Raw genomic sequence first — 15,032 nt, 5'->3', positions numbered from 1 at the left:
GACGGTGTCAGCGGGAACAAAATAAACAAACTTATGTGGCCAAAAGGTAACTTCCGGTGGTCCTCTGCAAAGAAACAATAACTGTATATAATATAAATAAAATATCAAATAAATTGTCAGAACCAAAACACAGACCGGAAGTTAACTTCAGGCCAGGCTGGTGCGTCAGATGAAACCATCTACATAACAAAAGCAAATAAACTGAGATATCTCAGATGTGCTTCTATGATAAATGGATCTGATGTTTATCCTAAAGAATGGAGTGCCCTCTCACCTGTGGAGTCAGCTCCACCTCAAGCTCACCGGCCAGATACTGCCTCTCAAACTCCACATTTTCCCCCACATACGACGAGATCATACGCTTGATCTGTTTGGTCTTCAGAAGCAGGCCGAGGCCAAAGTCATCCACTCTGCAGAAAACAAGCACAACTAAAACATCAAAAATAATAGTTTGTGTTGTCTATTAATGTCATCTAGAATACAGGGATCATCTGAAACAAGGCGATCCTTAAATGAAACAAAGGACAACTCTATAAAGTCTCCTGAGCTATGAAAGAGCAATCATTTCTCACTTGTAGGGTTTAAACTCACCAACATTCATTTACCTGTTCAGATACCACATCACTTGAAAAACTAGTATACATTGTTTAGAAAACTCATTTTCACTATTGTCGGAAAAGAAATGTGTTTTTTAAACGGATCTGAACTCAGTATCAAATAAGCAACTGTGTTTCAAGTCATTAAAATTCCAAACACGTAGAAAATACTGAGCCAAAGGCCACACAACTCATTTTTACAGCCTGAAACATGGAAACATTTTACAGCTTTCTGTGTTCTCTCCGGTTCAGTGTGAACGGTGGCTCGATACGGTTATTGAAGCAGTGACTCAAAACTGATTTTGTCATCCATTAACAAATGGCATGACTTACTGAGACTGGAAATGCATTGAGGTGTGAAACTGAACCCAGCTGTGTAGCCATTTTTACATTTTATTCAATACATCTGCAGTAGAACAGATTTGGACAGTTTTACAGCTTAGCCGGCTAGTTTGAAACACACAGCAAGCACTTTACTATACAATCTACTACAAACTGACATTAAAGTGAGTTCACCATAGTTGCCATTTTGGTAACGGCTCCATGTATTGAAAGTATATCTCAAAGACTATATTTCAATAACATATTGCTACTTACAAAAATAAAAAATAGAACAACTAATACATAAATACATTTTTAGATAAAGGAAATGCAGCTAAAGCGATCTAGTATCTGATGAATGCTAAAATAAATGCTATATTTAGCATTACAATTTATGTCAGCACCCTAATTCCTCTGACAGACATACAGGACCTACTGAAAGGTTTATGACAGATTTATCTAATTCTGTCAATCATAACTATATACTTGTTTAGATAAGGGGTTTATGTTTTAAAGCCAAAAGCATTCTGATGAAACATAAGGGGGAAAGTTTGATGGCACTTAATGCAAACAGTTACATTTTCAATAGGTTCATTCACTCAACAGGGAGCACAAACTCTTGTCACGATTTCTTCAGCAGACCGAGAAAGGTTGCAATTAGATGCCTGCTGTGTCATTCTTTGTTCTCATTAACTCTCTCCTAATGTGTCCTGCTCACTTTACGTATCTGCTGCCAGATAAAACACAATAGCGTTTTGTGCTTAGAGTTTAATTTTAAATGACAAGATAGAAGATGCTGTTGAAGACCCTATTCAGGTCAAATGCGGTGAGAATTCAATGAGGCAAAAAAGATCTGACTTAAAATTTCATTAAAGTATAATGTAATTTGTAAAGCAATTACTCAAATGTGCATATTCTTTTATTAGAAGTATGTATTTTTATGTTTTGTATATTAATCTACATGCACATAATACTCTGGCAAAAGCGTGTAGGCCTTTTAAGCATAAAGTATAAAAGTACACTAAAAGTCACACTATCGAAGTCACAAGCTGCGCGTCAAAAGTATCAGCAGGGACTGTTGATGGAAAAATGTTGCATAGGAAACAGTGTCCTTCTGTGCGAGCAATGCATGTTAATGCCAAGTGCTGTGTGATGCCGGTTTCACATTACATTCCCAGCTGAGCAGTCTCTCTCTCTTTCTCTTTGGTAGGACAGAGGCATTTCTTCACCAGAGACTGAAGACCCACAGAGCGGGTTTTCTGACAACAAACGATAGGCTTCAAAATGTCAGATGGGAAGAGACAAACTTCAAGTACGGGATTGTTGCATGTGGAGTATTTTATAGTTGTATAGTCTCTTGAGGTTTTCCAAAAACTAACTCAAAATGCTTAAGAAGACTTTTATTCGTGGAAAATGTTTAAACAAACCACTAGAAAATCAACAGTCCAAGTCTCAGACAGAGAGTCTCATATTCGAGAAATATTGATATGTAATTCCTCTTTCTATAGAAATACTATGTTTCATTTTATTTTGAGATCTTACATATAAAAGCGCTTTGGATAAAAGTGTCTGCTAAATGTAAATATAGACGGTTTCAAATCAACAACATAAACAAACGTTACTGCGTATGCGCGCTGTTGTGGCCTGGTACACATCTGCAAAGAAGTGATTTCCTGTAGATTATTTCTGATAACAAGCAAAAGAAAGAACAAGAAAATTACATTAGCTACCAAGTTAAAAGTACATCTAGCCAGTATTTTGGGGGGTTTCCAGTAGAAGAGACGTTACTTGGCTAAACTTAAATGCAAGAAAGTTACACGACCCATTCAGCAAATTATTTTTTTATACAATTTATATACAATAAAATTCAACAAACGGTTTATTTACCATAACAATCATACAATAAAATATTGACATAAATGAATATTATTGAAATAAAATATAAATACCAATATTATTAGCCATAAGCCAGAACGACAAACATGGACCGGAAGTTAACTTAAGTCCGATGAAACCATTCCAGGTAGTTTATTATTATGCCCATCCTCTAGCATTTAGTAACAAGCTACAGAACGTTAAAACACATTATTACACGGCTCATTTGAATACTTGATTCTGATTGGCCAGTCGCAACATTCTAAGGGTTGTTATTTTCAAATAACAACTGCTAAAAACTAATAACACCTTTACCCGGATGCTGAAAATCATTTTGAGAGGGACAGTTTAATATTACACAAAAATGTATTATAAATATATATTTTAATAACATAGTTGACATTATATTTACAAATGATTAAAACAATTTGCCTATTCGTGACGTTTGAACGTCGTTTCTTACTTTAAATCCGAAACTAAACGGTTTTCCACGCGGAAGGTCTGCATTCAGTAAAAATGAGCTAATAAAATATTTCAAATTCACATTTTATGTCCAGTTTTTTTTCTCATGTGGCATGTAGCTGTGTAATAAGCAGGATAATGAACAAGCAGCCCCTTCAATTTTTTCCCTTATTTCTGCGATAACAACCGGCTGACTGTACATTATCCCTTTTTTAATTGTGTTTAGCCTTAATTTACATCTGAACTTGTATATTTATATACTGTACAATATAACATTAACTCTCCAAAAATGCCTAGGCCTGACTGGATTATTAGAACTGAATTTTTCGCACAGTCTTCAGAAGGTACACAAACAGGTTTTACTTACTGGTGCAAAATGGCCCCATTCTCGAAAACCAGCCTACATCTAACCCTGGGACAATGCCAACAGAGAGAGACCTATTCATAGACCAGCCTCAAGTTACACGCTCAGCCAGAGCAGTTGAAACACATCAGCAACGAACTACACCAATGTCCTACATGATTTAAAACACTAAACAGACTGTACAACCACAGTCATAGAAAAAACATTTACACTTTCTAAGAAGGAATCCTAATCATTCATTTCACAGAGTACCCCCTTCTGTATTTACTAGTAGGGCTAGACTTGTGTCATGTGTATCTTGTAAAGGGGGGTGTGATGCTTCATACAGGTAATCTCTTAATCTATCCCATCAGATCTGATCCCACCTATATATATAAAGCCTAGAAGGTACATCCGAGGAAAACAAATAATGTTGATTTGTACCTCAGATGTTTAAATGGAGTTATTATTCCTGTTTGTTGATCTATTACTTTTATTTTTGCTATTTTCATTACAAACAGTATGTAACATGACAATAGATGGAAATCAAACAGTTATAGTACCACTCATAAACTCACTTGAGCAAGACATTACTGCTTGGTTTTTTTATTTTCAGTTCTATAGTATATTTCGGTCCAAGCATACAATTTTTAATTCTACATATACTACTTACCCTGCATTATTGCTTACTGCAGTCAGACAATTCACTCCTGTCTTTAATAAACTGTTGATCAGATTTTCTGGAATGCCACACAAACCAAAGCCTGTGAATACACGATTAAAAAATACTTTTTAAGTGTTTGGTGACATTACCCTCGGGCCACTGACAAGTAGAGTATTATACGTATCAAGAATTGTGTAATATAATTACTATATTATAATAAAATAAAATAATCCTTACCTCCAACAAGAATAGTAGCACCATTAGGAATATCTTTGACAGCATCTAAGGGGTCAGAGCAAAACTGTGCAGATCGTTGACTTGAAGTGGAAAAGTAGCACCCACAAGTCTGCCAACATCAGATATTAGGAATGAATGAATTGGGTTAAACAAAATCAGACACTCAAGCAAGATTCTTAAAGTCTTGACTAAACAGAATTGTTCGCTTGATTGACCTGCTAATTTACCATTGAATGAAGTCTACTGTTTACACTATTTTGAAGTAGCCAAACATAAAAGATATGGCTTTAGACAAAGGGTGTAGTCAAAGTCTGTTCAGGGAAGTCGTGCCACTTATTAGGCAGTTATTACGCAAGTCAAACAAGACGTGAATTGGGAATACTGATATTTCTCATTCTAAAATCCCAATTAAACAACATATTAAAAAACATGATTTAAAAATGACAAACTGTACCTAACGTTTGTTTCATATGACCAAATAGACAAAAAAACATTATTTTTCATGTTGGTTAAGATACTACGCATGCGCAAAGCTTCGCTAGGGCGGCCATATGGAGCGTTGCGTTCCTCCACATTCACTTCAATGGGGGTGACGCATCTAGTTAATATTAATATCTTTGGTGTAGTTGAAAAACACTGTACTACAGGGGTCAATAGTTAAGTCTGTTTCCATTAACCTTGGGTGTCACTGCTATAAGACATTTATAGTTTACAGTCTAATCCTACAAAAACAAACAATGTCCTGGTTTGACTGCTTTGAAATCATCTCTCTAGTCAAGGAAACAACTTCATTGTTTATTTAACAAACAGATCATTACCTAGCACGTTGTTATACCTTGAAACAGTCATTCAAAGGTTTGCTCTGTCTGCATACTGACGACTTTATGAATCTCAACCACATGACACTCACATGAAACTGTGCCAGTAGTAATCTTTATATATAAATGGCCCAAGCTTTGACAACCTATAGCTGTAGATGCAAGGTTATTTTTCAGGGTTAGTAGGTTATGAATGACATGTACAACCAGACATAAGGAGACTGAAAATACACTGGTGTTTTGGAACCTGTAAAAGTGAGAGTTTTTATTAACTGAAGAGAGTTAGAAATTAAATAGTTTTGTGTTACAATTGGGATAGTTATCAAAGATTAAAAACTAAAAGCATACCCAAGAAAGTAACATTCTTGCATCTGTGACTCGAGCAATAATACTGTGACTACGTGGTACTAAGGGCAACAATAAAACAATAACATTTTAACACAGAAATACATTTAGTACTGTAGGTTGTGAGTCTAGTTGCTAGTTGTGTGACCTATAAGGCCCTGAGATAGATAACAAAGAACAAATCAGTCAAAATATAATACAGACAAACAACTATAGACTTGACTCCATATTTTTATTCAACATAATGTTCCTAAATCTAATAAGATTTTAATCAAGGTTCAATTTACACTAGATGACTCACACTAGCCCAAACTCATGGATACAAAATAATAACTGTCGCTGTGCTACATTGCGATACAACTTTTGAACAGGAAATAATAACCAATCAACGTGTTAGTGGAAAATATTAAAAAAGTGGAAGCACGTGATTGATCTTTTTACTCATGGAATTTTATGATTCATTTTAAAGTCCACTTTGCACAACCAAAAAGACAAAACATGAATACCGACACGTTCACCCATCATACAATATTTGAGACGCATCGTCTTTTGTTTGTAAACACTGACCTTGCCGAGAGAGTGGCGCGAGATGCTCGATCTGATCGTCGCCCTTAAGATCACATTATCCGCTCTAGAAAGCAATTTAAGTGTCGCCATGTTTCTAAAATACAGGTCCAATTTTGTCTTTGAGTGATGGTGGGTGACAGTAAGCACGATGATCTAAGAGGCGGAGTAGGGAAGCAGAGGAGTGAAGGGGGCTCGGTTTGCTCATTTGCATTTAACCCTTTCGCCACCAGCATACGTTTGAATCCGCTGCTATTAACACATAGCATTTGTGGGTGTAGGTTTAGTTGTGATGGAGTTATCTGGCTTTTTCACGCAGCTGTGACACCTTACGTTTATAAACAAAATATATTGGCCGAAATAAAACATAAAAGCGACCTTAGTAATCCTCCGCACGTGAAAGCGCGAGGTCGTCACGTGACTGTCGTTTGCAGTCATGGCGGACGACTACAGACGAAGCGTCGAGCTGGAGAGGAGGATTTTTGAGTTAGATAACAAGTGTGCCACTCTTAGGACGGAAAAACCAGGTAACTGGAGACCGTGTCGCCGAGGGCATAAATGCTGTGTATATTTATTAAAGAAAGTGCATGTTTAGCGACCGCATCAGCGCTGTGTTGTCATTGCTAGCTAGTCAGTTAGCTTAGCCGGTGTGCGTTAGCATCACTGCGAACCAAAACAAACATTTCCCTGCTGCTTTCTTTCCCCATTTATTCAAAAAAATCTTACATTACCAAGGTTAAAACGGTTAACTACTACTTGTACTAAACCTTGTGTTGCAGTACGTGGTAAACATCGTTTATTATAAGCTGTATTTTGTTATTTGTTGATTAGCCAGTTGTGAAATGCAGTTTACTTTGAAGTAATTGAAGTCGCATGTAGTCATGCAGCGACCAGGCGTGAACTACAGGAGAACACAATGCGCTCAAAATATTAACGATTGCATTGTAGTCACTCACGTTACTTGCCTTAAACGTGACGTTGAAGGTGTAGACAGTAGACTGCCACTGTCTCTTTATGTAAGAAGTAGTTATGTTTATTGCCAAGGCAAAAAAACACTAGGTCCAATTACATGATTTTCCAGTCTTGTTACTATGTCTGCAAAAGTGATATTTGTTTCATAGTATTATGCATGGATACTTTCATGTTTCAGGCCCAGCCTTTTGTCTTTACATGCTTTTATTTGAAACAAATATGCATGTTGATATGTTGTGTATTATTAAGTAGTAGTGTACAATTTGATAATTATTTGAAGCCCAATGCTACAAGCCACAATTTGTGTAGGTCATATTCACTGTATGCTTTGCAGTTTCCTAATAAAACGGTACTGTAGTGTGACCTCGGTGTTAAAATGTGAAATCTGTTTTTCTCCTAGATGATGATTATTTACAGAATGCAGCTTCCATACTAGACAAGTTGAAAACTTTTTACAGACACGGTGGAGAGAGCAGCAGCCTCCCTAAACTGCTGCAAGATTTTACACAGGTACTGCACGTAACGCATATCACACTCTTATTTTGACTAATATATCTATGCATTATTAGGCTTATGATTTTTTTTAAGACCGGGCATATGTGGAATGAATAATGAGGAATACAATTACTATACAAAGCAAACAATTGTACATTACAAAGCAAACAATTGTACATTACAAAGCAAACAATTGTACATTACAAAGCAAACAATTGTACATTACAAAGCTAAAAGTTCTTTTGGACACATTTCTGACACTGTGGATCATATTGTGCATTCTTTTCCGCTGTGTGTTCACAGGTTGTCTTGGACATTACATTTTATGAGGAAAACAAGCTTGTAGACCAGGAATTTCCAGAAGACACTTCTCCTTTTAAAATTCAGCAGTTACTACAGGACTTGACGGAGCCAGAGGTTTTAGCAGGACGACTGGTACCTGCTCAAGAGGTAGTATTTGCCTGTAAACAATCTTTTCTGTGCCGTCTGGAAATGAGCCACTTTGTTAAATTTTTTATTTAGTAATGTACTTGAATGGAATGCAAAAAAGCATGCATGTTATTGGAAATTTGTATGCATTACGACCTGACTTGTTGTTAATAAGACAAAAATGCCTTTATCCCTTTTAAAGCCCTTGAAAGGACTTGTTAAACACTCTGCTGGAAGCAACTTTTTGTATGAAACTCTGTTTTGGATCAGGTGCAGTCTGTGCTAGGCCTGGAGCTCTTAGAGTGCCTATACTGGAGGCGTGGGGCATTATTATATATGTACTGCCACACACTGCACCAGCGCAAGCAGTGGATTAAGAAGAACAAAGCCACATTCCTTAAGGTTCTTTCTCCAATCTCTCACTCCACAGTGCCTGTTTAAGTGGCCATGTTATGAGTAAGTATTACAACACTCCATGTCTTACAGTGTCTTCAAGAAGGTGTGCGTTACCTTATGAGAATGTTGCAAGTGAGGAATTCTGTGAAGCTCAACGATGGTGTGGTTTTTCATGACTCTGCGACCGCCAATTTTCTGGCAGAAGGTACATTGCAAGTGTACATTCTGTTTTAAAAGTAGAAGTCAAATGATTGATTTCTTTGATTTCTCAATTCCAAAGTTTGCGTGCATGTTATCCAAGTCAGCACCCAAATAAAAATGTGTGTGACACATCATTCATTGCATCTCTGCTTTTGTCACACACTGATTTTTATTTAAAATAGGATTTATACCATCTTTACAAGTATTGCTTTATGTAGAGGAAAATGAAGCTAGAGAAATTTGCAGCTTAATGGCTAGCAAGCTTTTTTTCAAATGCATTGTATTTAGAGATGTATAAGTGTGAATACTTTTTTAATAAAATGAAATGGGGATGAGGAAATGAAAATCACTAGACCTTCATCATTGTGGGTTTTGAGGTTTACTGCCAAAATGTTATGAAATATTTGAAGATCATCATGCAATTAAATATTTTAATTCTTGGTTATTAAAACAACTGTTCTATTAACCAAGAAATGTTAGTGATAAGTGTATTTATTTTAATTGTAAAAAATGACAGTTTTCCTTTTATTTCCTTTAGGTATCTTTTCTGATACACACTTGCTTACAATGATGTACATTGGCGAGATGTGCTTCTGGGCAGTGAAATATGAGGACTGCAGCATGGATAGCACAGAGCGAAAAGAGGACAGGCTTCATTTCCGGGATATCGGCACACAAATCCTGCATAAGTATGTGCTGGCATGTGAAGGGCCGCTTCAGGGTCAGGGCTGGAACACAGAAAACGCAAAGGAAATCCTTAGTATTTTACAGTAAACCAAGAGAGAGGAGAGTCACATAATGTTATTGTTTTAAAGCAAAATCAGCAAACAAAACAAACAAGGAAAAAATTAAAAGGTAAATGCTGAAAACAAAAAAGGGCACTTATCTTCCGATCCAGATTGTTTTCCTGGATGTTGTTTTCGCAAAGAATGTGGAATAATACGTCTAATGTAAAATAAACACGAATAACTATTTGTTTAAGAAAAACAATATTCCAGTTGAGAAACGTCTCGCTACTTTTTATTTATTTTAATTTGTATTTATTTATTTCTAATTACATTTATATATGTCATTTATATGTTTAAAGAAATGGTACAAAGGAGAAGGAGAGTACATATATATGTTGCATATTTAAGTATTCATAACCATTTTTAAGTATGGAACTTTTCTTTTAATAACACGTTTGTATGACACCTTTTGCTCAATTATTAAAGTTGCATCTTCATTTCATTTGGTGATAAGATGTAATGTTCACAGATGGGAACCTGGATATTTTGATAGTGTACTTTTAAAAAGCTAAACTTTTTGGTCATATTCTTTTAAAAAAAGAAGTTCAGTTTTTGTTTTTTATGTCTTCATTGAAAATAAATTTTGGGTTAAGAAATGTAAATGTGTTTGTGATAATTTAGTTTGTGTATAGGTGTTATGTTTGAAGTACACCAAAGAAAAGTTTTTAATAAACAGACACGTGTCAATAATTGTAAGCAACAGTAGTTCATCTTTAAATTAAGAAACAAAATTTAATGTATACAATGATATGAATATTTGATTAATGCAAAAACTGATCAATATTGCTGGTTGACATTATTTGAGCCAAAGCCTAAATCCATATCCGTCAACAACAAGCCATTGGAGAGTTTGGCCATCGGAAGTCCAAAACGCTGGAGCGTCACGTGATTCATGGAGCTTTCAGATAGTTCCAGGAAGTTATGTTTTCTCTTTATATACTTTATTTCGTATAAATGTTATTCACTAAACGGCTTTCGTCTTTAAATTGGTTAGTAGTTTGCCTCAGTTGGTCTGTTTAGTCGCAGCTCCATGCGTAACTAGTAACTTCCTGGATCTATTGAGAGCCTCCATGAACCGCCATTGCTGTGAAAAACTGTTCCATTGGAGTCAACGGAGTTGACACGTCTCTCTCTTGCAATGGCTTTTTCAACGTCTCAGCTGTAAACGAACGGATCAAAAATGTGTTAAATCAATGAATAATTTAAAGCTAATTGCCATTAACTGTTTGTGACTGGAACTAACAGCAACAATATTACGATTACTTGACCGTTTCGCAGTATGTCCCTCCACAAATACTAGACAAACCCTTCGTTTATTATTTTGTCAGCGGCGCTCTCAGAAACCACTACAATCCCCACAATGCAAAGCCGCACATGACGTTGCACACACTCCTATGAAAACACGAGAGACGTGTTACTTTGACAGTTCCGGGAAAAGACACGGGAATTATCTTGAGACTGAGATTTAACAAAAGGATCTGATTTACATGATTTATGTCTTCTAATGAAAAAATGCGACGTGTTGTATTTCTAGGCTGTCAAACGTGCACGTGTCGGAAACAGGAATAACACGTTAATAAATCGTTTTAAACAGTTGTCAGCATGCTCGGCCGAAATTTAGTTTTGCAAAGCCTCAGGAGTATACGAGATAGGTTTTTTGATACAAGACAACAAAGTGATGGTTGGTCTGAGCCAGACCATGACGTCACCGGCCCCACTCTCGACAATTTGTCGGTAAGACATTTATTTTTGTTCATTTAATAATTCTTTCGTTTTGGTATAAATGTATCATATGTCAAGTGTTCATTCCACATACTTAATCCTTTAACATAACACAATAAACTGTATACAGACTTCAGCTGTATACTAAAAGTGCTAAAGCCTGGTTCTTATCATGTTTTTGTTTTTTTTAGCAAATTGACAACTTCCTTGTGTTTAACCTATATGCTTTTTTTGTCTTCCTTGTCTACATCCACCCAGGTTGACATGCAGTTTCATATAATGACATTCCTCACTCCACAAGACCTCTGCAGACTGGGAGGCACGAGTACATACTGGCGGTCAATGGTCAGAGACCCTGTGCTGTGGAAGTACTTTCTGCTGCGTGATTTGCCACAGTGGCAGTCAGTTGACCATTTGTCGATGCCTGAGGTCAAGCTCACTGGCGTGTCATTGTTGGGGGACACTGAGATGAAGCAGTTTGATTATATGGCTGAGTAAGTGTTTTAACAGTGGCAGTGATGCCAGTGAGCTCATAAAGGACTGCGGGAAATTGGTTTGGGATAAGGGAATGATAAAAGTCTCCTAAGCGTATGAAAGTCCTGTGTGTACGTTGTCTTGCTACTGCAGGCCTAGCACAAACAAATCTGCTTTTGTATTCTGCTTTGCACCCACAGGTATCTACGGGTCTGCCCAGCCTGTCGCAACCAATGGAGACAGTTACCTAAGGCCACGTTTGAATCCGTCACTTGTTTCTTCAACTCCTTTGTACCGGTTACAGAGCCACAGTTCGCCATGTTTGGACCAGGACTTGAACAGTTACAGTTTTCTCTGTTGACTAAGATGATCCAGTCCCCTGATGTACTGCCTATAGCAGGAATACCTCAACGTCAGATTGACGGTGCCAGTTATTACTTATATTTCAGAAATGCAGGTAAATTTAACCTTTCTGCGCTTGATCTCATGTAGATTTGTTTGTTCTTCCTCAGGCATTGGATCTGGAATCAGTTTTAAGTACAAAGATCAACACAGATTCAATATTATAACTCTGTATTCAACTAACAAGTGAGGTTTGATTTTACTCATTCAGAAACATAAGCTGTGTTGGATGCAGATGTCGCTTTAAAAAGTTTTTAATGGGAGTCAATTCTAAAATGAGTCATTAAAGAGTCTGGATTTCTGTGTGACTTGATTTAGGACAGACAGAGAGAGGGCCCGTCTGGAGAACCGAGGTCTGCGCAGTAAACTTTTTGTCTATCAGCAGGATAGTGAGTCCAATATGCCAGTAGATCTTAACCCTGGGTTTAATCAAATGTGTCAGACTGTGAACGGATTCATCTTTGTGGCAAACGTTGAGACGGAAGGTATGATCGACATTACGAACAAAAATACGAGCCACAACATATTATATACAGTACATTAGCATAACCTTAAAGGAATAGTTCACCCCAAAGTTGGAGATGTTTATGGAGCACTTTGATAAACAAACAACATTTGCCCCAATTGACTTCCAAAGTATGGACATAAAATGACAGAGACATTTTCTCAATATCTTCTTTTGTGTTAAACAAAAGAAAGAGTCAAATAAAGGGTGAATAAATTATGACCACATTTTATTTGGGGTGAACTATGCATTTAAGAATCATTGAAAGTGGAATGAGATGTCTTGAATGGATTTGTTTAGGAGCTCATGTATCATTGATATGTACTCTAGATTCAATAAGCATGTACAAAAAAAGATTGATTATTATATCAGCAGATCATCATGGTGGATTTTTTTTTTTTTCATATATCAGGATCTGACAGAACATGGGAGGAGCAGAGCGCTCAGATAAGGATCATGTTGGCCCCTGTGGTGGGTTCTGTCTCCCGGCCCATCCTAGTGCTCTCTTGTGTATCTAGAGAAGCTGCAGACAGACACAGGATTCCATGCGTGACTGTGGCCAATCATCTTCAGCTCAGCTTACTGTCTAACCCTTGGATGGTAAGAATAGCATTTTTGCAGAAAGTGACACTTTCAAAATTTCCAGTGTTCTCCTTCAAACTCTGTACAATAAGACCGTAAATTGCAAAGAAATGTGTGCCTTACAATGTGTTTTGTCACACTGTAGGTACAGAACACAGCTGCAGAAACGCTTACAGGACTACTGGATGGAATTGATTGGCTACTGAGAAACTCCGGGGTTCAACTGTAATTTATAAGACTGTACCTGCTGGATGCACTTTATTATTAAAAGCATATCATTGATGCTTTCAGACAAATATTAAGACATAAGACACAGTTTACACCATTACAGGTGTTTGTACCATTGGTGGGGACCACTGTAATACAGTGGATCTGATTTTGAGTTATGAAATACATTTACTTTTATCCAAAGAGACTTACATTGCATTATCCTATATATTTTTATACATAGGTATCTGCAATCTCATGGGATCCAACACACGACCTTGCATTGTTAACGCAATGCTCTTACCACTGAGCTACAGGAAAGCTTATAGGGTTGTAACAATTCACCATGGGCTGGTTGAAAATATATTATAATATGTGAAGATCCAGTTGAGATGTTATCTGAATCGCACTATATTTTTTGAACAGCAGGTGGTGCTGTGTTAAAAGTGGAAATGCTGTTATTTTTAGAATGTAAAAAAGATCCAAGTCTTGGCTCTTTGCATTTTAGAGACTTTTTTATTTGATTATGAATTTGTTTTGTTTACCAAATCAATTTTATTTGACAAGGAAATGTGCAGAATTTGAGAAATAATACAAGGGCAGTATCGCATCGCATCATGAGCTGAGTGAATCGTTACACTCCTGTTAATAAATATAGTGTCTTACATTTATTTCAATGCAGTATGTAGACAGTATGGTACATGTTTGGTGTCTAAAATATGTTGCTATTAAATGATTGTCATTTAAACTGTTAACATGAGACCATGGAGCTTCATTTGTTATATTACTTGCTGAACCAGATGAAGTGATCTATGATTCAGTCATTGGCTTTAGTCTTACATTCAGGTCGTCCAAAACCGTTTGAACATAAAATCTCACAAATAGTTTTTATTTGTATGTTATCAACTGAATCCACAGGATCTTTTCTTTAAAATTATCCTGTTGAGACCCTGTTCCCCAAACATGCTTGGACCCAGATACTTGCTGCTTGCAGCTTTATTTATACTTGATTTTTTTTAATACCTTGTGTAATATAACCTACTCCACATATTTTGTGTCTTATAATTGTATGTTACTTAAAATTATGTTATGACCAGGTGCGTTATAATTATAGAGCTTTGCAACATGAATATTTTTGGTATGTAATAACATCAAATAAAATTGCATAATGCTGATAAAATGCTAATATTTAAGCTAGTCTTAATAATACATTCATGTCAGCATTTTTAAAAACGACCCATGAAGGGTGTATTACCTCTTTTGTCCACAGAGAGGCAGCACCCTCAGCTTTATTAAGAGCTTTTTTGACAACAATGAGAACAATGACCCAGCATAACCTCATCATCCTGCTGCCCCGTTTTATTCAGGGTGGAGGTCATTCACTGGCCAGTGTTCCAGAGAAATAGGTGTTGTTTTGTCTCTGTCTTCTCTTTTTTTCCGACTCCCCTTGGCCATGTTCTCTTCCTCTGTTTAATTAAAGTGAAAACCAGTCTATGCTTGTGGCATTTCACAGAGGTAATACGATAAACTAAAGCAAATAAAACTAATCCTACAATTCAGATGCACTAAAGGCCACAATTTGACTGAGCATGTGCTATGTCTAACACTTGAAACAGTGGAAAGAACGTAATAGA

General features: G+C 36.5%; 3 protein-coding genes across 3 annotated transcripts in view; 2 read left to right on the top strand and 1 right to left on the bottom strand.

The window, feature by feature from the left end:
* oxct1a (3-oxoacid CoA transferase 1a) overlaps positions 1–6,424 on the bottom strand; it is a 38,458-nt gene extending 32,034 nt beyond the window's left edge. Inside the window, exons 1-4 of the mRNA XM_056773476.1 lie at positions 6,229–6,424; positions 4,499–4,607; positions 4,271–4,361; positions 275–410 (exon numbers count right to left, since the gene is read on the bottom strand). Of these exons, the coding sequence (XP_056629454.1) occupies positions 275–410; positions 4,271–4,361; positions 4,499–4,607; positions 6,229–6,318 (426 nt within the window). The 5' untranslated portion in view covers positions 6,319–6,424. The remainder of the gene's footprint in view (positions 1–274; positions 411–4,270; positions 4,362–4,498; positions 4,608–6,228) is intronic.
* Positions 6,425–6,508: 84 nt separating this feature from the next.
* Positions 6,509–10,108, top strand: rimoc1 (rab7a interacting mon1-ccz1 complex subunit 1). Its single transcript, XM_056773477.1, has 6 exons — positions 6,509–6,752; positions 7,598–7,707; positions 7,996–8,142; positions 8,392–8,523; positions 8,608–8,722; positions 9,257–10,108. The coding sequence occupies exons 1-6, from the start codon at positions 6,662–6,664 to the stop codon at positions 9,490–9,492; spliced, it is 831 nt and encodes a 276-aa protein (XP_056629455.1). The 5' UTR covers positions 6,509–6,661; the 3' UTR covers positions 9,493–10,108.
* A 798-nt stretch (positions 10,109–10,906) lies between these two features.
* Positions 10,907–14,153, top strand: fbxo4 (F-box protein 4). Its single transcript, XM_056773198.1, has 7 exons — positions 10,907–11,240; positions 11,487–11,722; positions 11,903–12,126; positions 12,215–12,290; positions 12,423–12,589; positions 13,022–13,209; positions 13,337–14,153. The coding sequence occupies exons 1-7, from the start codon at positions 11,109–11,111 to the stop codon at positions 13,418–13,420; spliced, it is 1,107 nt and encodes a 368-aa protein (XP_056629176.1). The 5' UTR covers positions 10,907–11,108; the 3' UTR covers positions 13,421–14,153.
* The last annotated feature ends 879 nt before the right edge of the window (positions 14,154–15,032 follow it).

Source organism: Triplophysa dalaica, chromosome 18, assembly GCF_015846415.1.
Source record: "Triplophysa dalaica isolate WHDGS20190420 chromosome 18, ASM1584641v1, whole genome shotgun sequence".
In the NCBI taxonomy this organism is placed as follows: Eukaryota; Metazoa; Chordata; class Actinopteri; order Cypriniformes; family Nemacheilidae; genus Triplophysa; species Triplophysa dalaica.
Note: the sequence above shows the minus strand (reverse complement) of the source record. Positions and strands in the feature narration are given on the sequence as shown.

Bases quoted from the DNA above. Each gene is read 5' to 3' on its own strand.
- rimoc1 (XM_056773477.1), top strand. From the start codon at position 6,662: ATGGCGGACGACTACAGACGAAGCGTCGAGCTGGAGAGGAGGATTTTT. The intron at 7,708-7,995 runs GTACTGCACGTA...GTGTGTTCACAG, and splicing joins TGCTGCAAGATTTTACACAG to GTTGTCTTGGACATTACATT. The intron at 8,524-8,607 runs GTTCTTTCTCCA...CATGTCTTACAG, and splicing joins ACAAAGCCACATTCCTTAAG to TGTCTTCAAGAAGGTGTGCG.
- fbxo4 (XM_056773198.1), top strand. From the start codon at position 11,109: ATGCTCGGCCGAAATTTAGTTTTGCAAAGCCTCAGGAGTATACGAGAT. The intron at 12,127-12,214 runs GTGCCAGTTATT...GTTCTTCCTCAG, and splicing joins ACCTCAACGTCAGATTGACG to GCATTGGATCTGGAATCAGT. The intron at 12,590-13,021 runs GTATGATCGACA...TTCATATATCAG, and splicing joins GGCAAACGTTGAGACGGAAG to GATCTGACAGAACATGGGAG.